The sequence below is a fragment of the Acartia tonsa genome, chromosome 8 (assembly GCF_053477335.1).
Source record: "Acartia tonsa isolate MP-2025a chromosome 8, ASM5347733v1, whole genome shotgun sequence".
NCBI classification, from domain to species: Eukaryota; Metazoa; Arthropoda; class Copepoda; order Calanoida; family Acartiidae; genus Acartia; species Acartia tonsa.
In genome coordinates, this window is record NC_137267.1 from 19910553 (window position 1) to 19938551 (window position 27999).

The window sequence follows — 27999 nt, forward strand, 5'->3', positions numbered from 1 at the left end:
GGGAAATTGTTTTGGGGGGCTTTTGCATAATAATACAAGTTGAACTGAAGTCGTATACACTTATATGTGGGAGGAATTTTGGGAAGGGGACGGGGGGAGAAGGCCTAAAATATTTCTAAGCAAATTTTGGGAGTTAGGGCAGGGAAGGGGGGGGGGACAAGTTGAGGGGAGGAGGGGGACGAACAACAAGACTTAGTTCGGGAAACTTCTACGAACTTGTTATGTGAATTTATTTGTGTCTTTCAGTGTTCAGCTTTACCTTTCTTTACAAGTTTTAGGCTATTTTGTGATTATTATGTATAAAAATTGATAGTTTTTGTATGTAAAATAAGTTTTATTTATAGAAAATATTGTGAAAATTGCGCCAGTTATAAAAGGTTATTCAAAAATGTCAAGAGAAGACTTTGGGGACCCATTTGGTCGCGAATTCGGCGGTAGCCGCGATTTTGACGATCTACGCGAACAAATGGCCAGAAAACGCGATGAGTTTTTCAATGATCGCGGCGATCATGGATTTTTCTCGTCCTTGGTATGTTGTTTTTTCAGCTTAAAAGTTAATTTTTGTCTAGAAATTATTCTGAATTTAATATACTGAAGTAAGAAAGCAAAAAGTCATTCACTTGAACAGACACACACACACACACACACACATATGGTCTTGATTTCATGAGCTTTTCCATTATAATTATTATATCATGCAGTTTTTGGGGGCCTATATATATAATATATATTACAACTATTTTCTTTATATAAAAAGAAAAATACATTTTTCTAAAGATTTTGACATGTTGTACTTTTAATGTTATGATGTAATTTTAGGATTTTAGTTTGTTCAAGTTCATAGCAAATTACAAAAGTATTATCAAAAAAGTCTTTTTGGCATGAATTTAATATTTCTGATTTTATTAGTTTTTGCTATATAACGTCAATTTGTTAGTTTTTTTAAAAAAATATGAATGGACGTACTGGAATATTCTATAGTCATAAAGTGGCTACACTACTTATACAAAGTTTTAATAAAATTAGGCAATTTTGACCATTTTAAATAATCAATAGTTTATTGAGAATTAAATGAAAATATTCTATTTTGAAAAAGTGAACCATTTCCATGAGATATGTTACACCTAATTGTCCTAAGAATCACTATTACAGGAATTTTGGAAATTAAGACTTTTTTGTATAAAAATATATTTTATAAAGATTTTAAAAATATTTGCTTAAAAAGATATATTAATAAGATTATAGAGTTTATTTGCTTTTTTGATCATACCATATAGTTACAGGAATCATACAAGAAGTTGAAAATGTAAGAACAATATACAAGGCTTTTATAAATAAATAAATTATAAATTTTAGGGATTATTAGAAAATATTTTTTTAAAGCTAAAAATGTATAAATCTCCAATGTATAAGTATTCAACAATGAGTCAGCTTTTCAAAAAAATGTGAAATCATTGTTTTTCATATTTTTGAAAATTAGCCCAAATATTTTGCTTCTATAATCTATAATACAAAGTAGAAGATGTCTGTCCGTCTGTCTGTCCGTCTGAAGCTTAAGATCTCAGTAACCGCTGAACTGATTAAGCTCTACTTTTCAGGGATTATACCTATTGGTCCTGTGATGGTCTATAATCATTACCAGAATGTCCGTACGTCCATTTTAAACATGTTGATTTTTCTACTTTTTTAACAACTAATTTTTATGTGATCTAATTATCCGTTTGATCTGATTTTTGGTATATTGATTCCTGGGACAACAAAGAACAATTTTATAAGCGAAGCAACTCTATAATCAAGTCCTAAAAATGTAAGTATGTCCATAAAAATTATCCTGTATCAAGCAGTTTTGCAACAAATTTACTTACACTTTTGCTTCGACTCTTATACTTTTATATTCGGATTATTCAGTTCAGACACTATACAAGTGTTAATGTCCGTTTGTCCTACCGTTTCAGTGCTTCGCTTTTATGGATGTTGTCATCCTTGTTTTTTTTTATTGCAGAAGATTTCCTTCGTCCTTTTTTTTATTGCTGAAGATTTCCTTGGTCCTTTTTTTATTTTTTTTGCAGGAGATTTCCTTGGTCCTTTACGAATTTCACCTTAATTTTTTTTTGATCACCTCTTGGGGCAAAGCCCCTAGAAGCTAGGGGCGCTAGGGGCGAATAGCATATTCCAATTTTCATATCTTATTGGCTATTACTTTAGCTACTTATAAGGCCTAGTATACAATATTGAAAATTGTAATAAAATCAATTTTCAAAATTAATAATTGTGAATAGTTATTTCTTTCATCGTATTATAAACAGCTTTCCGCGGATATATAATGTAAAATTATAAGATTAAAACCAGTTTTTTTAGCCCCGAGATGCCGAAGGCACGGGCTAAAACAACTGGTTTTAATCTTATGTATGAGAACCGGTTCTTATTCACCGGATTCGAATGAATACGAGAAAAAATATTAAAGTTATTTATTCTTCTTGAGCATAATAAATTCAGAACAAAAATCAGATTAAAAATGAGTTTTATTTTTTAAAACTACTAGAGATACGTAGAGTGACCAATAATCTTTATTTTTTATTAAACTATTAGAGATACGTAGAGTGACCAATAATCTTTATTTTTGTTAAACTATTAGAGATACGTAGAGTGACCAATAATCTTTATTTTTGTAAAACTATTAGAGATACGTAGAGTGACAATAATCTTTATTTTTATTAGTTTATTATCTTTTCTTACTAGCCCTGCGTCTATAGGCTCCCTCTAGACTATATGGATATAGTTTTATTTATTTTAGATTTAAAAATCTTGACCTAAACAAATACAAGTTCTTATTAAAGACACATACAGGCATACATCCAGATACTTTGATTCACTTTTCTATGTAGGATTAGACAAATACTCTTTTTTGAAGAATTCCTTAAAAAAAAACCAAGCGAGGGTAGAAACTCTTATTTCAATTTATTTCAAAATAAATGATCTGTGATCGCTATACACTTTGAGGAGAACCGCAAGTTCTTTAATTACTTAAAGATATACATTTAAACAAAATCCATAAATCAAGAAGATTTGAACCCATAACCTTCCCAACAACTTGTCTAAAGTTAGTTCTATTGTTTTTTTGGCATATTGAAAATTGCAGTAAAATTGCTGTCAAACAAAAATAATGCAAGCAACAGGGTCCACCCATACAGATAATACTTATAGAAAAGTAACAGGATGGCTGTCTGTAGCAAAGGATATCGCTAACTGCTTGACAATGATGGTTCAAATTACGGTGAAGCTTTTTATAGATCCAAGAAAGGTTTAAAAAAATTACCCAAAAAATAAAACACACCCCCTCCCAAAAATATTCTTTTAAGATTATAAAATTAAAAATTGGTGGTCGATTCAACCCGCTCCCTCCTCTTCTCTCAAGTGCCCCTAGAGGCCTCTAGGGGGCGTAGATAAAATATGTACAACAAAAGATGAAACCTCCTTTAATTCACTGTAATGTAAACCTACTTTCTTTTTCTTCATATATAATAAGATTCATTAAAAATCGATATATTATTACTTGAATGTTGCACCCTTTACCCCATCCACTCCCCTCCTACTGGATGAAAGAAATGACCAATAAATGAGTTCCATATTTTATATCCATTATTAGAAAATATTATAGCAACATTGTTACCTATGAAATTATATATCACACAAAAAATGTGAATCATTGTTCCCATCCCTTGCTACAAATAAGCTAGCAACTTGCTTACAAAAAGAAATTTTAAAAACTTATTATTTTTTTTAGAAGCGCAGCTACTCTTTATCTATTTTAGAGTTTATTTTAATATTATATAGAATGTTTACAATTTTCGATAGGTTTCAAAAAAAGATAACAAGGTTTCAAAGGTAAAATAAAGTTATTTTCATATTTTAACAAGGACTGCTCACAAATATCATTTTTAAAAGGCATAGAATTCTTTTCTTATGTCAATATGTATGAGCTATCAAAAATGCAAAATTTTATAGTATAAGTATTGGGTTAAGACCTAAAGTAATTATCAAATCTAATTATTTTAAATACTACTAGAGGGTTCTGTGCTCGACTAGGCACATTGAAGTAAATTGCCAATATTTTTAGAAAAAAATCTAAATGAAAAACAGATAGATAATGCAAATAATTACTAAGATAACTTTACAAGAAGCCAAATGTCAAAATTTTTACAAAATCAAGGATGATAACATTCATTAGCAGCGAAGCATTTATATAAGTATCAAATATTGCATAAATAAGTAGCCAGTGAGGAATTTTCACACGATATTACTGAAGATTATCTAATATAGCAGCAGAGAAAATTATAGTTTTGAGAGTACATACTCATAAAAAAGTTAGTTTAATAGAACGACGGACGGAAAAAGTAAGTTATAAAGTAGATGGTCATAAATAAATTTTTTAGCATATCATTTTAAGCATTAAGAAAATCACTTAAATAGTAAACTAAGAGTGGCTTTACAACTAAAAAAAAACTATTTAGCCCCGCTATTACCTAACCACCAATTATTGCACTTTTCTGCCTTTTAATATTCTAATAATATACATATTTTTGGTTACTCAACTCTATAATTTTCTACAGTTTTTTTTAACAAGTTATTTAAATTATTCTTAGTTGCTAAGCTACTCTACAATTCACTTCAGCCAGTCTTCGTAACAAGTAGATAATGTTTACAAGAAGGGAGGGGACATTGGACTGTTTAATACGCTGATCCCCAAAGTTGAATAATAACGTTTTTTATTGGATTGCTTAAGAACTTTGGGGACTTGATTGAATTTTGATTGGTTGTATCATCAAGTTGAGTGTTCAACCGTTTTAACCACTAATTCTAATCTACAAAAAGGTTAATTTTGTGTATTGTCATAGGGGATGTACATCAATTTATCAGCCATTGTCTTACTCTTATCCCTTTAGATCCCTGTAATCTTTATATAGATGGATAGATGAAGATTGAATGAATATATCAAAAGAAACCATTATATTTGTAAAAGTTTGAAACATAATATTTATACTTTGGGAAAGCTTAATTCACGAAACCACATGTTTATTTCAAGTTTTTGGGCTTCTTAAACAGGCGGTTGGGATAAAGCTTCTGAAAAAAAGTATTTTTTCTTAACTTTTTTGCCAATCAAAAGTTCTAGTTACTTTTATGAATACTGCATTTTGTTTCCTAAAGTAAAACTTTTCCAGTATTGCTTCGAAACTTATTACCCAATATCCACTGGATTAGAACCGGTTCTCAGGCAATCTGAAAAAATATATAAAGCTTCGTATTTTGGACAATTTTCCACGAATATTAAAATAAAAATCATTAAATTATAATACTAGTTTTATTTGCCTGGGCCCTCAAAACAAAGCAAATTTTAATCTTGATATTTTTTATTTTGATATCCGCGGAAAGCTGTCTATAATACGATGCGATAAATAACTATTCTACATCTCTTCGCTAGTACTTAAAATACAATATTGTATTATTGGACCCAAAAGAATCTTATGATTGTTTCGAAGCCAGCAATGTTCTACGATTGTTGAGGCATTTATTCTTTAATTGCATTTTAATTAACTTTGACCAGGATAGAATTATTTTTACATGTTTTATATCCTTGTACATAATACCTACCCAATGATGACGAACAAAATGTTTACAGTCCAATGTCCTTTCTCTCCCTCCTACTAAAGTAACTTTTGTATAGTATCATATATCTTTATTTATTTACTTATTGTTACTTGTAAGTCATATTGTATAGAGTTGTATGTACATAAGGACAGGAAAAAAAGCATTTATTGTAGCATACAAAATCAAACAATATCTTTTCATTTACTATCGCCCCCCCGGCCCCCTTCATCATCCCCTTCTAAAATGGCAGGATGTGTATTATGTCCGTTAAGAACTCGTAAACGGCTGGACATATCGCTCCAAAATATTAGGGGAAGTTTTGCATTGGTTCTGGAAAGATTTTTGGCTATTTTTTGAGTCCCTTGGCTCCTTCAAAGATGCCTAAAATTTTGTAAATGTTTTTTTTTAATTTTTGGGTCCCCTGATCATCTATCTCTGAAAAAAACCATATTTATACAAAAAAAACTTAAAAATTGGTGGGGGGGAGGGGGGGGGAGGGTTATGTGTTGTTCATAACCTTTTTTAGGGATAATACCGAAAATACAAAGAAAAGATGTTATAACAAGGAAAATAATTAGGGATGGGAATCTGTCGAATTTTTGGGCCGGATTCGGATTCCGGATTCTTAAGGAATCCGTCAAAAAAAGTGACGGATTCTTGCGGATTCCGGATTCTTATTTTTGGCGGATTTCGGATTCGGATTCCGGATTCTAGCAGTATTTTAAAAGGCCGTCCGTCACAGAGGGATAGCTTTTTTCGTTAATTTATCACTATGTTACTTGGTTGAAGCCTTGATTTGTTTAAAGTGTTGACTTCTAGCATAACTAAAACATTTACATCACATTAGTAATTATTAAAATTTGTTATGTAGAAATTTTTTTTTGATCTTTGCCTTCAAACAGAGGGAGTTGTAAGAAAAAAGAAGGTAATTTTAGCCTACCAATTTAGAATCCGGAATCCGCTATAAAAAACGGATTCCGGATCCGGATTCGGATTCCAAAATTGGCCGAAAATTGGGCGGATTCCGGATTCGGATTCCGGATCCGGATTCCCATCACTAAAAATAATGTCATGAATAACGAAGCCAGAGAGGGAAGGATCATTGGAATGTAAATTCACTGATAGCAAAAGTTTTTAAAGACTATATTCTTGCATTATTTGGTCTTATAATCATTGGGTAATTTAGATCTTAATTGGTTGATTCATAATAAACAGTGTCAAAATTTTCAATAATTTCATAATATACACGTCGAAAGAATATTCACAAACTTGTAAAATTTAAAAAAAGTGAGAGTTATAGAGTAGCAACACTTTTATAGAATGCACCTAAATATATCCATTCTTTCATCAAATTATGACGTAAGAAATGTAGTATTTTCTATTTCCTTTACAAAAATACACCCAGCTATTCATTTTTATTTCTTACAATACTAAATTAATTAATCCTATACTATTATATAAAGTATTTAGTAAGCCTTTTTTGTTTGTAGCGAAGGATCTCGCTAACCTCTGAACCGATATGGTTCTCCTTTTTAGTGAAGCTTCTTATAGGTCCAGGGAAGGTTTTAACTATTTCTGGGGAGGGTATCTATTCTACACCCTCCAAATAAAAAATGACACCCCTCCCCAAAAAATATTTACTATACATTTTTTAAAACTTAAATTGAAAAAGGGGAGGGATCGACTTCCCCTCCCACCTTAAGTGCCCCTAGAGGCCTCTAGGGGGCGTTGCCGCTAGTTAGGTATATAAAGTAGTAAGATTTTTTGTGATTGTTGCTTAAAATTTCGATAACTACTAAACTGATTGAGTTCTCACATAGGTTCCCGGATGGGTTTAGACTATATTTATATTTTAAGTCATGTAATCTTTTTTTTATTTCTTCCCTTCCCTCACCCTGTGATTACAGAGCCCCTAGAAGTTAGGGACACAACCGCTAGTTATTTTAAAAGTAAAATGGAATAAAAATAAAGGTGGCCTCTAAAGGTTATCTCTACAGATTTGTCATATAAAGTAGCTTTTCTGGAAAGCTATATACAAGTCTTGAAATGCGAATAACTAATGGCTTTACACCAAACACCCATCAAAATGATGGGAGAGGTAGAGAGAACAAAAGTTGCAAAAAATTGAACATAAGACTTTAATTCAGAAATAATACATCCGTGGAGCTACCTAAAGCTTCCCTAAAATAAAGAACCCATTATATCGAGTGATTACTGAGATCCTAATAATAGGATTTTTAATATAAAGCTCAGTGTGTTACGGATGCACAAAGAACTAAAATTCATAAAAGTTGTTTCCAAGCTTTGCTTTTAATACTATATATATCTGTCCTTGTTGTAAAATATTATATGAGGAAATTACCTAACATACATAAACTTAAGTTTAGGCATATTCTCTTATTTCGTTTATGTGGAACCCCCAATACCTATATTTTATGAATGTCCATAAGGTTAGGTAAAGTAAGGTTAAGAAGTAAACCTGCAATGGTTAGAGTTTCCCTTTTGAAGCCTTAAAGTTAAAACAACTTATAACATCGGTAATAACATAAAGGTGGCAAAGAGCATAAAAACCTAGATAAACAACCAGGCAAAGTGATTTAATAGAGCAGACGTTTAGTAGTCATGGAAAAGAAAAAGGATTCGATAGTCCCCAACTATTTAATGAAAGGTGTATCATTACCAATAAAATTATCAGTCTATCTTAAAAGACAGCTTAGAAAATCACATTTTTTATAGTGTTACAGACTGACGGACGAAGGGGCAGACAAATTGAATTATATAGAGCTTCGCTGGTAAGAATTTCAAGAATTAGGCGGGGTAGGGTTATATGAATGTTTAATTTGTGAAAAAGTGATTTTACCAAAATTTATTTTGATCTTGGCGCATTTCTCATTTCTATTCTCAGATATTTTTTAAAAATGTTCTGGCAATAAAGTTGATTTTTAGATAAAATAAAATTAGATTAATTTTCTTTTAAAAATGCAAATACAAGAAAAGGAGAAATTAAGTTTTTAAAGAAAATGGCACCGAACCAAATTAATTTCTGCTGGATTAAAACCGTTTCTGAGCCATACTGAAAAATAATATCATTGAGAATTTTCTACCAACTAAAAGATAAAATTATGAAAAATAATCTATGTTTAGTTTGGTCCATCAAAACTGGAATTGATATTATTGTTTTTCATCTTACTCTTCACGGAAAACTGTCTAATACAATTGCTCTAAATAAGTACTATGTTTTACAAATAAAGGGAAACGAAAATAAAAAATCTTATTTGTAGTTTTTAGAAAATACTTATTTTGCAGAGGAAAAGTTGCAATTAATTTTCGCATGGATTCAAATATTTTAACTTTTACCTCATAAAATAAAGTTATTAGTTATACCTAGAAAGAAAACCTTACACAAAAGTTTTTAACTTTAATGATCTAACCTGATATGATTCTCCTTTACAGTGAAGCTTACTCTAGATTCAGGGAAGATTTATGACTATTTAGTAGGATAGTATCTCAAACCTCCAATGAAAAATTGACCCTAGAAACGTAACTTACCTCCCCTCACAATTTTATTAATTTTTCTTTTCTTATAAAAAAAATAAATTGATTGTGGAGGGTCACTTGGGGCACTATATAAAAGGGGATTTGAATTCAGTAATTTAATAGTTTTTTTTGGGGGGTGGGGAGGGGGTGGTCGACGACATCCCCATTTTTATTTTAGTTTTAAAAATATTTTTTGGGAGGGGGGGATTTTTTTCAAGGGGCGATTTCTCTTAGGAAGGTTATGGTACTCTCCCTCAAAATACTTATAAACCTTCCCAGGACCTATGAGAAGCTACCCTGTAAAGGAAAACCATATCGGTTCAGCAGTTAGCGAGATCCTTCGGTACAGACAAACACACATACATCTTATTACTTTATAATAAGGATGTATTATTCCTCTATGATTTTAATATTTGTACCTGGATAAAACTCATATTCATTAAGCCAAGGTTAAGTAAACAGGCGCCTTTCAACAATTTAGGCTTTTTTATCTGTCTAATTTTTATCTATCTATCAGTGTTCTAGATGTCTATTTATACAAATGTATTATTAATCATAATTCCATTATGAATTATTTTTGAATACTATGGAAAAGAATTTTTTGTATCTTTGACATCAAAATAGCTTTTGATAACAGGCAATATCAATAATACAAAGTAGAATGATGTCTGTCCGTCCGTCCCTTAAGATCTCGGTAACCACTGAACCGATCGGATTCTACTCTTCAGGGAATATACTTACTGTTCCTGAGGTGGTTTTAGGCTATTTTCTTGGGGGTGGGACACCCACAACCCCCCTTCCCCCCCCCAAAAAAAAAAATCCCCCCACCATCTTTTTTTGAGGCAGTTATTTTAAAATAAATGGGAGAAATACTTAATTTTTTTGTAATTACCTCTTTGGGGCAAACCTTAGAGGCTAGGGGCGAAGCCGCTAGTAAATATATAAGGGAGTACAATTTATATCACTCTTTTGTTTAAAATCTCCAGAGCAGTCATGGATTATTTGTACTTTACCTTAAAATTTTGCTAATTGCCAATTTTACCTACCTCAAAAAAAGCTTGGTCGTCCTTGATAATGTGGTAATAACTTGTGGAACCAATGTAATTTACAAATACACATCAATGTCCAACCCCACCCAAGAAAATACAACATAATAACGTGTTATTTTCCATCAATTATAGTTATTTTTACGTTATTATGTTAAGCAAATAAACTAAGAGATTATAGTTGCAAAAATAATATTTATTTATTTGATAAGTTGCTGAAAGTAGGGTAAATGATATTATTGTATTAATTTATTATTATATGTAATTATATTATTTGTAGAAAAAATTATATACTGATAGTTATTTATCGTTAATTATCTATTATACGATGGTAAACATTATTTTTAGTATGATTGTAAACCGGTTCGAATCCAGCGGATATTAATCGGTTTCGAAGCCATAATTCCATTAAGTTTAATCAGAAAATACTTGTATTTTGACTAGGGTAAGGGGGGGGAAGTTTCGGTAAGGGGCTATTCTCGGTAATTTCGACCTACCTTCATTAAATGACCTTTTTCTCCATGTTCCTTTCAAATGACAGAAAAAAACACAAAAGCAAATTTGTTCCTTATTAAATTGCCTACAAAAAAGTATAAAATGAATTTTTTGTGAGATGAATATTAAGGGTACTTATTGGGTCTCAAAGTCGGACGAAAAATTTTTTTTTCCAAAAATTTTTTAGTAGGTGTGTAAAGATCGACCTACACAAAAATTGGTAAGACCTAGAGCTGATCTGAAAAACTTTTTAAACTAGAAATTGCCCACTTTTTCCAAATCCGTTGAGAGCTTTAAAATCGGGTTAATATTTTTTTCAAAAATGACCAAAGTTGGCGCCGGGGGAAAAATCGGTAATTTCAAAAGAAATTAAAATTCAACTTTTAAGGTCATGTTTTCATGTTTTCTTTTGTCAAATCTATTATTCCATATGGACTTTTTAAGAATTAGGCCTAAAAATGAATAGAACAGATAAAAAACAAAAAAAAATTAATTTTATTTTTTGAATCAAAATTTTGCGAGGAAAAAATCAAAATTTCTGGTCCTTTGAAAAAAAAATATTTTTGACATAGGAGGAATAGTCCGATCTTTATGAATTTACCTATATCACCTATACTAATTATGATTTATTACGCTTGTTTGGTCGTTTGGCCTTTTTTCATCGATTTTTTTAAGGTTAAAATGTAGTCAAGATTTTTTGCAAAGATGACACTTTTGCTTCAAATTAAATTTTTGAGGTCAATTTTTAATCAATTTTCATGTTTTTTGGGCTAAATCTATAGTTCAATGTGAGCTTTTTTAGGATCAGGCCTAAAAAGTAATAAAATACGTTTTTTTCTTATATTAATTTTAAGTTTTAAAAAAAAAAAATTTCGAAAAAAACAAATCGAAATTTCGCGTCTTTCAAAAAAATTCATTTTTAACATAGAAGGAATAGTCCGATCATTATGAAACTTTTTGTGGATAATCCCTATAACCTATACTAATTATGATTATTTATGTTCGACTGGCCGTTTGGCCGTTTTTCATAGATTTTTTTTAGGTTGAAAAAAATTACCGATATTTCCCCCGGTGGTGGGGAAATATCGGTAACTTTTTTGCGGTCAATTTCGGCCAACTTCTAAAAGTCCTAGGATAATGTCCTTTTAGGACCTGATAGTCCTTTCCGTAAGTCTTGGTTTCATTTGAAAATATTAATATTTACCCCATTTTTTTCAAAAAAACCGAAAAAAAACCGAAATTTCCCCCCCCTTACCCTAAATAAATTTAATCTTCTTTACAAGATAATTAAGAAGAAATATCTCTCTCTATTTAATGTAATATTTGGTATGAATTCTACGCTAAATCACATATACATCTACGCAACTATGACCGTTTCCGGTCTTGTTCTATGACAAAGACCTACATTTCGACTGTACTTTTGCTAGTTGTAGAAATAGCATCATCCCATTTTTATCACTGTTCGCAGGGTTCTACAGTTCGCATCATCCGCAACTAAGCCTAAAATTTAAAACCGTTTGGATGCTTTGAAAATTAATTTGTCATATTTTGGATTCTTTAAATTGTAAAAGGTGGATTTCACTGAGACTTACACCCGGCTGCCGAGCCCTGATTGTTTGACATCAAATGTATGTCATAAAATTATTTTAATTTGAATGTAAACAAAACTTTTTATACTTTATGAATTTATTATAGGATTAATTTAATTCTTAAAGATAAGATAAGAGTAAATTAAACAGAAACAAGGTTTCTTATGTCCATGCTTAGAAAATTAATTAAGAAAGGAATACGGTTTTTCATACAAATAGACAGTAAACTATATTATAACAAGGATGACAACATCCATAAAAGCGAAGCTCTGAAACGGTAGGCCAAACGAACATTAACACTCGTAAAGAATCTGAACTGAATAAGCAGATTAAAATGTATAAAATGCATGTAAATTAAGTGCAAACCAATTAAATACAGGACACTGTTTGACAGACTTATATTTTTTGGACTAGATTATTGGGATGCTTCGATTATAACATTGTGCAATGTAATAGGAATAAGTAGTCAAATATTTTTATTTCACATAAAAGATTTTGTTAAAAAGGTTAAAATTAACATGTTTTAAATGGACGTACTGTCATTCTGGTAACGATAATAGAGTTGCCTTTATTATAGGAATCATCATGCAAAGTTTGATAATTCTAACATGTCTAAATTAACAAAAAGAGCTAAATGTTGTTGTGGACGGACCAACCTTAATTTTAGAAAAGCTTTGCTTTTAAAATAGTTAATTTACTTTGTTAACAAAAGCATTTTAATTGATTTGTTTAGATAGACGAACTTACGAACAAATACTATTTTTAGAAAAGTATTTTTGTCTTAAAAATAATTATTTTATGATTAAAACAAACAATTTCATAAACTATTTCTTTTTAAATGTACATTCTTGTACATTTACAATTTATGTCTGTCTACCAAAAATTCTATTTACTTTTCTGAAAAGTTTAGCTTTATACTTCCATATGTATATCATTAGGGAAGATATATAAGTAATTAATATTAAAAATTATGATAATTTTTCTTTTTCAGCCAAGAAGTTCCTTTGCCGGATTTCCTTCAGCCGCCGGCAGCAGTCCATCGGCCTCCAACCCTGCCAGTCATCATTTGAGCGGCGGTCGTCACAGCGTAGCTGCACCTGGCGCGCGGCCAACTGCCGGCTTTCAGACGCGCGGCAAAGAGGATGATATTTTTGCCAACAAAGACTCAATTCCAATAAATGTTATCCATGAGAGATCTCATGAGGGACTCAGCCCTGCGGGGAAACACAGGTAATTACATGAGGGACAAAGCCCTGCGGGGAAACACAGGTAATTCCATGAGGGACACAGCCCTGCGGGGAAACACAGGTAAGTCCATAATAAAAATAGCAAAGGTATTTTAATTTCATTAGAATCCAAAAAAAAATAGCTTACAACCATTGATCTAAGGGGATAAAACTATTGCTGATAAATATATGAACATCCCAATGAAAATTATAATAATAAAACAATATACAATTAGTTATTGAGACGCTTGAAACCCAACTAAATGAACAAACCAACCAAAATTCAATAAGATTCTCTAAACTTATTGAGCTAACGAATAAGAAAACGTTATAAGGATAAAACTTTGGGAATAGTGTAATAAACAGCCCAATGTCATCTCCCCCCCCCCCTGGCTAAGAACAGTTTAGTATAGTTATACTGTTGTGGTAAGTCAAACTATGATTTTTTTTATTGTTAAGAAAGCTTTTTTGCTGAATTGAATTTGCTTCTGAAATTATATCAGACGATTTCTCTGATTACTTTACAAGTCTACTTAATTTGTAATTTTGACTTTTTTATCATTTGAAAATATTTTTAATTAATTTTTACCTAATCCACATTTTTAGTGGCGGCAAAAATTTGACTAAATTTACCTGTAGTGCATATATGTCAGGGAGGAAAGGGATATTGGACTGTAAATTATACTAGAACATAAAGTTTTATAACCACGTTATCAAATTCGTTGGCTTATAACCTTTGCTTTCTTTTAATTATTTTAAGATGTTAAGTCTAAACTAGAAGTGCCTTTTCAGCAAATAATTTTAATCTACAAAAACTATTACTTGGATAAAGTAATGCTCGCAGCTGGCTAAAAGAGCAATACCTTTCCCTTTGAACCATCCCCTCCCCTCCTACTGGATGAACGAATTGACCAATAAACGAGGTCCCTATTTTCATATTTCTCCAGTGTCAATATATCCACGTATATCTTAAATCCGTTTCTACAACTACATAAAAGTTATTTTGATTTTCATAATTGATTGTCAATCTCTTAATATCCCTGATATAAGTATTTATTTTGAAAAATTACAAGCTGACAGACAAAGCTAATATTCCGAGTATTCAAGCTACAGACAAAGCAATTTTCTGCCCGCTAAAAAAACTGAAGAATTTACATCAAATTGTCCAATTACATATATGTTCTTTTTGACTTGAAAAAAACATTATAGTCAATTTTTATTGATATCTTTAAAGATACTTAAAAAACAAGGATGAAAGAATACATGATAAGGAAGCATATTAAATCAGACATTTAGTGTCAAATAAGGTTTGAAATATTTAATTAACAAATGATTCTTCGGACTAAAAAATACTTGATTATACCTTATCATTACAGTAATTGTCACACATGGTTTATAATCGAATAGATAACTTCATCCCACCTTCTTTTACAAACATAGCTATCTTTTGCGACAGACGGACAGACATAAGCCAGATATGAAAATGTCTTTTCAGACACATTTACCCATTTATCTTGTTGTAAGCATAATAAATTAAACTAACATGCACCCTAAAACTAACTCATTAAGACACCCAAATACACCCACTCAATTAGGCAAGTTTGCTGCACTACATACACTAAAAAACACAGACTCAAACACACACATACACTCACTAAGACATAAACTTCTTTACTCCGCATGCATGGAAAGTGAAACACTTTCTTGTGATATACATAACAGAGTGGCCATGTGATTTTAGATTTATGCACAGTTTTCAGATTTTACCAATCCTATAATATAAAGATTTTTTTTGCCTGAAGCTTAAGATCTCTAAAACAACTTAATCAAATGGGCTCTCTATTTTAGAAAAGATTCAATTATTTGGTCCTGTAATTGTTTTATTTCCAGTTTTAAGTCTTGGGTCAATATGAAATTATTTCTCTGTCCTTTCAAATACAGAGCCCTTAGTCTCTAGGGGCGTGCCTGTTGGTATTTATATAAAAAGAATTTAAAATTAGATCCCTGATTAATGAAGCATCAAATGTAAATAAACATCACTGATTATTATTTTAATTTTCATGTTTCTTCCATGTATTTCTTTTAAATTAAAGCAGTTGATAACTAAAAGAAGAAATGCCTATTTTAAAAAAGGGGTAGGTACAAACATTTTAAATCAAATGTATGGTCATTTATATGAGAATAAAATTTCATAACATGCTAAATTGTTAGATGTATTTATTTTAAGACAAATCATAGGCTAAAATCAGCAGTAACTACAAGCTGAAATAATTGACAACCTATTGATCTTCTCCTCAAATATTATTTTAGATTTATATAACTCGTTTGTTATGCCTTATTCCTGATACAAAATAAGCTTTTAATTGCTTGCTTCTTTTCCGAAAATAATAATCAAACTTTATTTTAAACTTTAGCTTTGATTTACTTTAATTATTCACACATTCTAAATAGTATTTGGTTACGTACAATATTGAAATTTAGTTTTCAATTAAATATTTTGAAGCTAAGAAAGTAATGTGTATAAATGACTCAATAAATTTCTTATCAAAATTATTTGTCAGAACAGAAATGTAAATTGATTATAAATTTTTTCACTTATTCTAAAGTTCTTTGTCTGCAGACAATCTCTAATAATGTATGTTGCTGTTTTTCCTTTTAGCAATCCGAAATAATCATATTAATCTGATTAAGATAAAATCAGTTTTCCTTAAACCTAATGCTTTTCTAGTTGAAAAAAACTTTGGTATGAGTGTAATGAACATGAATGCTACTAACACACATTGAGCTTATCTTTCAGACACTAATTGGTTATGTACATAGTATGTTATCACTAAGGAAATATGTTATATTCCATATATATCATATGTGTAATAGTAATAGTAATACCAACAAACAAGTGACAACTTTGATTTTATTATATAAACATTGTGTTTTATGAATTGTATTACATATGATACATTTTACATATGGATATTTTAAACTTTTTTGGATTACCTTGAAAGTTGAATTAATTAAAAACATTTATATATGTAAATTGCATTTTTTATAACATAACATGAAGATCTGGTGAAATTGAGATTTATGGACTGAACTGCAAACATAATAATAATAAATGAAATACAATTTGATGAATTATATGTTTCTTTAAATGCAAAGATAGGACAAACCTTGGTAATTTTTGATGAATATTAAAGATGTTAGTAAATAAACCAGAACAGTCTATTCAAAATAAGATTCCTTTAGATTAAATGTACCTCTTTACTTGTACTTAGCCAAAGACAAAAATCAAATCTGGAATCTATATTTCAACAGCAATGATTTCAAAACAACTTTTTTCTTAAGTTGTACTTAAAATATGATATAACTTTTATCTTATTACATAAAGTATACAGTTTTTTTTGTCTGAAGCCTAAGATTTTGATGACTACTGAACTGATTGAGTTCTTGATTTTAGAACAGCCTCATAAAGGTCCCAGAATAGTTTTATGCTTTTTTATTTTCGATTTTGAGATGTTTATAGTCTTTTCTCCCCTCTCTTACCCTTTGAATATAGAGCCCAAAGATAATATGGCGCAGTCGCTAGTACTTATTAAAAACAATTTTCCTTCCTATTTGTTGTGTGCATAAAAGCCCACAATCAGGCCTACCTGTTAAATAGGCTTAGGTGACATGTGTACCCTTGATCATGAGAGTAAAACAGAAAGGACAGGAACAGAGAAATTTCAAAGGAAAGGACAGAAAAGTGATAGGGAAGGAGAAAGAAAGAGAAAGGGCAGTGATGAAAGAGAGAGAGCTAAGATAGACAGAAAGAATAATTGCGTAAAATAAATCTAATTTTAATCCCCCAATATCAAAAACAGCTGAGCATTGCTTGAGTAGGAGAGAGAGAGAGAGAGTAAGGTGTAACTTTCAGTCAACTTGGAAAAATGATACTTCTAGAAAAACATGGAACATTTTCAAAGAATTTTCTCAAAAGTGCAGTTAATATAAAGTGATTTTAAGTGTATAATGTGATGAAAATTTGATATAAATATAGGAATTTAAATTAAAATATTTATTTAATTTATGACTAGTTATAATTCTTTTGAATGACAACAATAAATTAAAATAGATTCAAATTGCTGATTTGTTTCCTTTAAGATTTATTAATTTCAAGTATTGCTGATTTTAATGAAATTAAATATTTGTAAAATTTACTACATTTATTCAAAACGACTTGAGTTCAGTAATTTTTCAATTTCATGAATTTCTTGTAATAGTACTATTCTTTGTGTGAGTATTTGTCTTTGAGTTTGGCTGTATCTCTTAAACGGCTTGCATAGCCTTGTCAAAACTGAAATGATTTTGTCAAATTATAATTTCAATTGTTTGTGAGATGCACAAAAAGTTGCAACAGCTGATATGTCATCGACAATTATTTTCTAATAAATATAATATGACTATACTAATGGCTACGCTCATGGAGCCCTTTAAGGGGAGGGGAGGACAAGTCGACCCTACACAATTATTTTTTTTACAAAGAATAAGTATAAAATATTTTGGGGGGAGGATTATGTATTACAGGAATGATTTGACTTGGGGATGGAGTTACTCCAACCGCCCTTCCCCCCCTCTCAAAAAGTAATAGTTATGAACCTTTCTTAAACCAAAACTCGATGTATAAATACTTGGATTTTGCAGATTTTCATGGACTTTATTATATGTTTTAATCAGATGGCATAAAATAATGATACCCCCTACCTACCCCCTGTAACGAATCTCCTCCCCTCCTACTGGATGGATGAATTGACCAATAAATGAAGTTTTACATTAGCAACCTAAATTGACGACAAATTTCCCTTGTCAATATATTCATTACTAAGATGTTTTATCTATTTCAGATACGGCCAAGGACCGCACAGAAACACAACAGATCTGCCCGCCAGCGGTCACAGGTCACCTGGAGGTCCTGGTAGTCCCAGGTTGGAAAGAGCTCACTCAGAACCACCGGGAAAATTCAATGAGAGGAATGTCTTGGCTTTACTTGTTATTCAAATCAGCCGGATTGGTGTAGATTATAAAATAAACTCAGTAAAAAAGCCCAAAAAATTCTAGGTTTAAGGAATCAAAAAATAAAATCTACAAAATATATGTTCATATATATATATTTCAGGGATCTAAAGGGATAAGATAATAGACGATAAAATGATTTATATCCTCAATAATGATGCACAAAATTACCCATTCTGTAGATTACAATTGACTATGCAATGTTGGGTTATCTCCAAACAATGTTTAGGCTCCCGCTAGGATTCTGCTACTTACATTGGTATACTAAATTTTATAATCACGTTATCACATTGGTTGGCTAAACTTTTGCTGAATTTGGATTGGTTGGTTCTAAACTAAAAGTGTTCTAGCTTTTAATCCAAAGAAGGGATTTATATCAATTTATATTCCATTGGCTTATACCTTAAGATAGACAAGACATGAATATCAAGTAAAGACATTTTTGTGCAGGCGAAAATTTGCAGTGCCCAGCTACTCCACAATTCCCGAAAGTGAACAGTTACTGAGTGGCCAGGCTGGTCAGGCACAACCTACCAGTTCTGCTGGACATAATAAACCTTCCACATTTCACACAGGTTGAGTTTTACCGCCGTTTTTATTATTGAATAAGATAAATAGATATATTATCACTTAGATCTTACACCAGATATTCATGTTCTCTAATAAAGTTAAACCCCTTTACCCCATCTCCTCCTCTTCTATTGGATGAGTGAACTGGCCAATTAACTAGTTACATGTTAGCAACCTAAATTGAAAACATTTTACCCTTGTCATAGCTTCTACGTATATTAGATAATGGCTGGAATCACATACACATAAATATGTTGGTTTATTTCCTAAATACTAACTATAACACCATCTATCAATAGAAAACAAATTTGTCTTTAATTAAATGATAAGTAAAATTCTATTAATTCTTACAATTACCTTTGATATCCTTCCATATAAAAGTAACAGGATCTCTCTTTGTCTGTACCGAAGAATCTCGCAGTTGAACCGATTTCATTCTCCTTTACAATGTAGCTTCTCCTGGGAAGGCTTTTTTGTGGATTGGATTTTACTTTTTTTAAAAACTACCTAAAATAAAAATAGGTCAGATTCAACCCCCCACCACCTCAAGTGCCCCTAGAGGCCTCTAGGGGACGTAGCTTCTGTGATATAAATAATATGCTATGATGAGGGAATAATAGCATAGCAATTTCTCTTTTTATTTTTCCTATTTGTTTTAGGTCATCTTGGGCACCCCATAAAAACCTCCGCCAGCGCCCCGAGTGTTCCAGAATCTCAGGTAGGGGGAGGGCACCCCCAGGCACCGCCTCGCCGGTCACCGCCACCCCCCGTCCGTCCGTCCACAATGAATTTACCGGGAAGCAACATGAATTCTCAGCCAGCAGCGTCACAAAATGCTGTCCCCACGGGATCGCAGGTACCCAAACTACTCATAATTAGCGCAGCTGCTATATAACTAGGGACTTACAGTAAGTACGTTCATTATTCCATCAAATAATTGATTTAAAAATTATACAACATCTATCAAATATCCTGACTTTCCTCTTTATCATTCAAAAAGCTTAATTTCAGCACAGTAATAATCTAAAACGAAGCTCTTTATGAAGCCTATAAAGAAGGATATAAATTTAAAAACTTATGGCCGAAGTATACCGAATGACGTCTTCTTAGAATAGTCTGTACGGTAAAATTAGAATTATCCTTTAGTAAAAAATAGAGAGTTGATCTTTTTATTATGATATGTAGTATTTCGGGATACTTTGTCAAAAAGTTTTTTTTTAATTTATCCCCCCTTTTTCATAGGCACTATAATGAGCTTCATCAAAAATTTTAGAAACTTTTTTGTTACCTAACATTTTTACTTAATACCTAATGCTTTATATTGATTTTTTTCTTTCTATCTTACTTATGTCAAATTTTTGTTAACATTTTAGGTCAGACATATTCCTATCCACGTAGAAGGGAGATATGAACCTATATTTAATAATTATATTTAGGTCAGACATATTCCTATCCACGTAGAAGGGAGATATGAACCTATATTTAATAATTATATTTAGGTCAGACATATTCCTATCCACGTAGAAGGGAGATATGAACCTATATTTAATAATTATATTTAGATCAGACATATTCCTATCCACGTAGAAGGGAGATATGAACCTATATTTAATAATTATATTTAGGTCAGACATATTCCTATCCACGTAGAAGGGAGATATGAACCTATATTCAATAATTATATTTAGGTCAGACATATTCCTATCCACGTAGAAGGGAGATATGAACCTATATTTAATAATTATATTTAGATCAGACATATTCCTATCCACGTAGAAGGGAGATATGAACCTATATTTAATAATTATATTTAGGTCAGACATATTCCTATCCACGTAGAAGGGAGATATGAACCTATATTTAATAATTATATTTAGGTCAGACATATTCCTATCCACGTAGAAGGGAGATATGAACCTATATTTAATAATTATATTTAGATCAGACATATTCCTATCCACGTAGAAGGGAGATATGAACCTATATTTAATAATTATATTTAGGTCAGACATATTCCTATCCACGTAGAAGGGAGATATGAACCTATATTCAATAATTATATTTAGGTCAGACATATTCCTATCCACGTAGAAGGGAGATATGAACCTATATTTAATAATTATATTTAGGTCAGACATATTCCTATCCACGTAGAAGGGAGATATGAACCTATATTCAATAATTATATTTAGGTCAGACATATTCCTATCCACGTAGAAGGGAGATATGAACCTATATTTAATAATTATATTTAGATCAGACATATTCCTATCCACGTAGAAGGGAGATATGAACCTATATTTAATAATTATATTTAGGTCAGACATATTCCTATCCACGTAGAAGGGAGATATGAACCTATATTTAATAATTATATTTAGGTCAGACATATTCCTATCCACGTAGAAGGGAGATATGAACCTATATTTAATAATTATATTTAGATCAGACATATTCCTATCCACGTAGAAGGGAGATATGAACCTATATTTAATAATTATATTTAGGTCAGACATATTCCTATCCACGTAGAAGGGAGATATGAACCTGTATTTAATAATTATATTTAGATCAGACATATTCCTATCCACGTAGAAGGGAGATATGAACCTATATTCAATAATTATATTTAGGTCAGACATATTCCTATCCACGTAGAAGGGAGACATGAACCTATATTCAACACACACATACAAGGTAAAACATAAAAAAAACTTATTTTTAACATTTTAACTGATAGATTGTCTGTGAAACGGTTACCAAAAAGTTTGTCTTTGTTAGAAAACCAATTTTCAACTGTTCTTATCATTATTTGGAAGTTTACTAGCTAAAGTACTTTGATGTATGTTTGTCAGTCAAATGAAATTGTACTTTGTTTTCTTTGAGCTTGTAAGTTTCAGAAAATAATTTGCAGTTTGGCATCAAAACCGATTAATATCCGTTGGATTACAACCAGTTCTCATCCATACTGAAAAATCATGTTTAGGGCGTATTACAGACATTTTTCCACGAATATTCAAATAAAAATCATAAAATTAGCACCTACCAGTTTTGTTGACCTGGGCCTTTAATCTTATATTTTTTTTTATTTTAATATCAGCGGAAATACGATACTATAAATAACTAGGTATTCTAAATGATCTATGTTTTGCAAAAGGCATCAGTTTTCATGTAAAAGTAATCTTATCTTAATTTTATTTTTGTTTAGGTCAGCCTGAGCACCCCCGTGTAACCATCCCCTTGCCAGGAGTGGGAGTAGGAGGAGGCCCCGCAGGTTCAGGTACAGAACAACAAGAACAAACACTTCCATTTAGCAAACCATCAGATTTTTATCCCAAAGGTTATACACACATCTATTAGAGTTCTGTATGTTTAGATTATGAGCATTTTATAGTGCCTATAAAAATGACGTCATACTGTCCTACCATTGGTTAATGCAAATGCATGCTGGCCTGCCATTGGTAATTTAGTCCGTGTATTGGCCTATTATTGGTCATTTGCATTGTATGACGTCATTTTTTATAGACACTGTAAAGAGCTGGTTAAATTTATTTAATTTTTGGTAAAAAAAAAACAATTTCAATCATATTTCCATGAGGTATCATATTCAATGGTTTATTTACAATACCTACCACGAATCTTATCATCGTTTTAACTGTTTTTTTTTAAATCAAAAAAGTTATCTAAACTCTGAACTCTAATTTTACATATTGATACATTATACAAAATATACTTACTAAAACTCCATAGAAAAATAAAACTAAATAAAATTAATATTACCTATAGCTTTAACATTATACTTTATTAACTTAATTAATATAATATAGGTTTAATAAATTCATTTTGACTTGTATCTTACACCAGATTTTAATGTTGTTTATTAAAGTGAATTTTGCAGAGGGCTAAAATAACTATCTACCCCATCCCTCCCCCTTTACCTTAACCCCTTTCCTTCTACTGGATAAACGGCTCGGCCAATAATTACGAGGGGAAATTACAACCTAAATAATTTTTTTTACCTGTCATAATATCCACGTATATTCTACATCCATTATGCTTTACTCAAATTTAAAAATAGAAAGAGAATTTAAAGATTTACGTCTGGTTTTATTTACAGGTGTGCAGAGGATCCGCAGCCGGGACTCGACCTCCGGAGAGCCGGGGTCACCTATGCCACCCCCTCGCCACCCCATAGACGAGCCAACGACCCCGCAGGGTCCTCCCCCGGGTCCTATACCCATGGGTTATGTTCCTACAGTGCCTTCAGGTAAATATTAGATACCTTAAATTTTTTTTTACTTAGAAACATGAAATAAAAGATAATTGAAAACTTGTACAGGGGTCATTGCTAGGTTGTGTAGATAGTTTTTATTTTAGAAATTTATTCAAGTACACAACTAATGTCAAATATCTTTTTGAATAAATTTTTTGAACTGTTTGTATAATAATCAATTATTAGCATGCTTATCGACAATAGTAAGGTTTATAAAATATACAGACTAACGCTAAATAAAGAAAAGCTTTACTTTAAAAATCAGAAACATGAAACGACAGATTGCAATACTTCTTTGCCATAAACTATGAAGAGTTTATGATTTGAAGCTAAATATCTCGAAAATGGCTGTTATGATTAAGTGTTTTTTAAGGTAGTTTTAAGCATATTTTTCAAAGACAAAGTCACTAGAGGCTAGGGTCTCTTCGAATAACATGGAAAACCAATTTGTAAAATAAAATTTATTCTTCTTTTCAGCCCCATCCGTCCTAGTAGAGCCAACAACCCCGCAGGGTCCCCCACCTGGCCCTATCCCCATGGGCTACCTACCCTCCAACCCAACCCAGCCAGATGGTCGTGCCTCCTCCCCCAACCCCGCCGCACAGCCCTCCCCCTCCCCGGAACAAGTACACAAGTCTTCCACAGGAGGAGTGGCGGGGCACAAAAATGTGTCTAGTCAGAAAAACGGCGGTGGTGGCCACACCCTCCCAGAAATTACACCAAAAGTTAAAATTGAACAGAAACCATCCGAATTGTTAGCCAATGTTAACGTTAACGGTAATAATGTGAGTAATAGCAATGACCCGCCGCCGCCGCCGGTTAGAAAGGCGGTGTCCAAATCGCCGTCGCCGCCGAAAACAACCGCAGCGGACCAACAACCAGCAGGGGATGGTAAAGCGGCTGAATACAGGTATGAATTTTTAAATAATTTTTACATGCAACGCTTATTTTTGTCTTAGTCTAACATCATTATTATAAGGAATTGAACTGGAACATCCAATCTTTTAAAATGTAGGATATCAAAGGTTTGAAGGGGGGAAATCTAATGTATTTTTTAAAAATTTAGGGGGATAAAATGAGTGGTTTAAAAGTGTAATTAGGGTAAACACCTCCTTACCCCCACCCGTGGACGTCTGTATAATAAAGACCCATAAAACGGAGGCCCAAAATAAATTGTATGTCTGTGTGTATCTTGCACTATAAATATTTTAATACTTCTTGTTTAGAAATATATAGGTATGCAGTTGTTCAATATCAAATTGTCACGTTGCTTTGAGAAGGGAAAGATTATAGATAAAATTGGCAGTTTCCCTTGAAGAGTTCAGCCAACTACAGAGCCTCACCCCTTATTATGCCTTTTTGAAAGAAAGGCATCTAGTTTTCACTTATGAGGGGTTTTCTAATCGCAAGGCAGTTTGAGACACAGCACCAAAATAATAAAACTGTTACTATTTTTAGAATTCCAATTCGAGTAGAAGGGGGAGGTGGAGCACCCCAGGGCGGTTCACGAGAGTCTAGTCGTCCCAGCAGCCAAGAACTGCCACAACAAACAGCTCCCCCAGCCGCAGCGGCCGCTAATTCGGCGGCTCCCGAGGAAAATGAAGATCCCATTATGACCAAGATTAGAAAGCTTCATTCAGATGCTGATGATTTAGGTAAACTTTCATTTATCTGTCTATCTCTCTGTCTCTCTATTTGTCTATCTATTTTAAGTTTCTACTTAGCTATGTATCTAATTTTCCTTCTATCTATCTTTATAAATATCTATCTATCTGTCTTACTTTGTATCTTTAATCTTCTTTCTTTCTTTTCTATCTATCTTTCTTTTCATCTATCTCTAAATCTATCCATCTGACTTTAAGTTTCTTTTTACTTAACTATCTATCCATATCTCTATCTATCCATCTTTATATCTTTCTATATATCTATCTATCCATTTTTCTAATAATACATCTATCTATCTATTTCAGAGCCTCGTATAAAGGCGTGCACAGACCCTGGGAGCAAGGAGAAGCTTTGGCTGGATGAACAGCTGACAATAATATTCCTCAGATATGATGCCCTTGATGTTCCAGGAATGATACTTAAAAATAGATTGAAACCTGTCATATCAATCTTTTCATATTGACTGGTTCGATAATTTGACAGCAATCTGAAATTATTAAAAATATTTTATATTTTTAGCATACTACTTTATAGGTTAGAGTATGTCTGCCAGATGGGAGGCCAGATGAAAAAAGTTTATTTTAGTGCTAGGCAAAAATGACTCTGCAATTGTATCAGTAAGTAGGTCTAATAACACCCTTTGCTAAATTTAATATCAAACTAAATCTAATTTTTGAAAAATTTAAGTTTGAAAATCTCAAGTTCAAATTTCATCCCCTAAGAGCTTACACTCATCCATGATAAGAAAAACAAATATTCATACTTTCCAATTCTTTACAACTTTGCTTTTATGAAGTCTTTCATAAAACCACTCTATATATGATTTATCTAAGGCTGAATTTCTGTGACTTTAGCAAAGCAACCGATAAAAATGGCCATTGATTAACTCCCTTCAGAGTGGTTTTATGAAGAACTTTATTAAAGCAAACTTGTTCAAAATTTTTAATTAATAATTTTTGTTTTTCTTGTCATGATTATTCGGTTACCCCTAGGGGATGAAAATTGAACTTAAAATTTTAAAATCTAATTTTCTCAAAAATTAGATTTAGTAGTATTTTAAAATTAGCAAAGGGTGTTATTAGACATACTTACTGATACAATTGCAAAGTCATAACACTAAAATAAACTTTTTTCATCTTTCCCCTCAACAGTGTGCAGCAATTATATTAATTTAAAATTTTCAATTAAAACAAATGACTACTCTTCCCCAATCCCTTTCCCCCAAAAAATTTGAAAAGTGAAATTAAACCCTCTTAACAGCTCAAAATTAGGCAACCTATGACGGATGATTTATTAAAAAATTTAAGTATCATAACCCTTTACAGACGGCAAGCCTGAAGTGCTCAAAATAAAGAAAAAAGAGCTTCTACAACGTCTCAAAATATTAGAGAAAATTCTAGGCTCACTCTGAGATTATTTTACAATAAATAATTACAAATATACATAAATATATATTGACATGATAGTTAACAAACATAAAGAACATTCTGCTAGTAAAAATCTAAATTTTTTGTTGAACAAAAGGTCAAATTTAAAAAAAAAATTTATTACTACATCAAATGAATTTTCTTCACTTAAATTAAAAATTTGTATTTGATTTTTAACTTTGACCAATTTTTGCTTGTTTTTTCTCTCAATTAACAGTAAAAAGATATTTCAGACACAAAATTTTAATTAATAGGTATGCATTATGAGATTGTATTATATTCAAAGCATTCAGAAAACATGTTTTAGCAATATTTTTTTTCATTAATTTTATGGTTTATTTTAAAAAAGCTGTGAAAAGATATATGAAATTTTAGCCATTTAACAAGATAGCCAGTAAAAAAATATAAATATAGGGTGGCTCTAAAAAGATGATGCAAAAAAAGTACTTCAAAATACAACTTTTTATTCATTTTAATTTTTTTAGAGTCACCCTGTAAATGATTAATATCAAATATTTTGAACAGAGATTGTGATAACTCAAATCAAATCAGTTTTCCACTTTTTGAGGTTGTTTCCAGTATGGCTGCGAAACCGATTTATATCCGCTGGATTAGAAACTGTTCTCAGCCATGCCGATAAATCATGTATAGCATCGTATTAAAGACAATTTTCATCGAATATTAAAATGAAAATCATAAAATTAAAACCAGTTTTGTCAGCCAAGCCGCCGGCCAATTAAGTCTAACATTCTTGGTTTAAATCTGGAAATTTTTTATTTTAACATCCGCGGGAAGGCGTCTAAAATTCAATGCGATAAATAACTATTATTCATAATTATTTTTTATCATAATTAAAAATCTCAAAGAATATTCAAAATACTTTTAACTGCCTGTTAAAACAAAAAGTTCTTAAAATGTATTAAATGTTAAAGAAACATATAAATTTTTTGAAAAAAGATATACATACAAAAATTGTTATTAATATGTATTTTATTTAATTAATAGCACAAAACTTAATTATTTTTTTTAAAATCTTTGCTTTTATTAGAATGGTATATTATTCATAAAAAAATAATAGAATTTTTTTGTTTGTTTTATGATTTAAGCAATTTTAATATTGAAAATAGTCTTTCGTTTTAAACAATTTAAATGTTATATAAAGTGATTTTTAAAAATCTTTTTTTCTGATACAACCAATAATGTTATGGGGAAAAATTAATTATTCGCCCTATCAATTCAATTGAATTGGGATTTTCAGAAAAAGAGATTTTTAAAAAATCAGCCTCATTCTAAGTTTAAAGATTGTATTTTAAACAAATTGAATATATTTTATTTTAAAATATTAATTTATAAATATACAGCAATCTCTCCTTGTAAGATATGTAATCTAACAAAATAAAGTTAAATTTACAAATTTTTGTTAATTTTAGATAGTTTTTGTATGAACAAGCAGTTGATTGACTGTAACTCGGTATT

General features: G+C 31.2%; 1 protein-coding gene across 2 annotated transcripts; it reads left to right on the forward strand.

Moving 5' to 3' along the window:
- The first annotated feature begins 202 nt into the window (after positions 1-202).
- Positions 203-27937, forward strand: LOC145326220 (uncharacterized). Of its 2 annotated transcripts, none has more exons than XM_080169402.1 (12): positions 203-529; positions 13305-13543; positions 18420-18543; positions 19037-19163; positions 19818-20014; positions 21792-21855; positions 22367-22498; positions 23276-23425; positions 23909-24341; positions 24890-25086; positions 25402-25503; positions 26419-27937. In XM_080169402.1, the coding sequence occupies exons 1-12, from the start codon at positions 389-391 to the stop codon at positions 26505-26507; spliced, it is 1995 nt and encodes a 664-aa protein (XP_080025528.1). In that variant the 5' UTR covers positions 203-388; the 3' UTR covers positions 26508-27937. The 2 variants fall into 2 exon arrangements, with proteins under 2 accessions (XP_080025528.1, XP_080025529.1); XM_080169403.1 differs by having other exon boundaries at positions 22367-22438.
- The last annotated feature ends 62 nt before the right edge of the window (positions 27938-27999 follow it).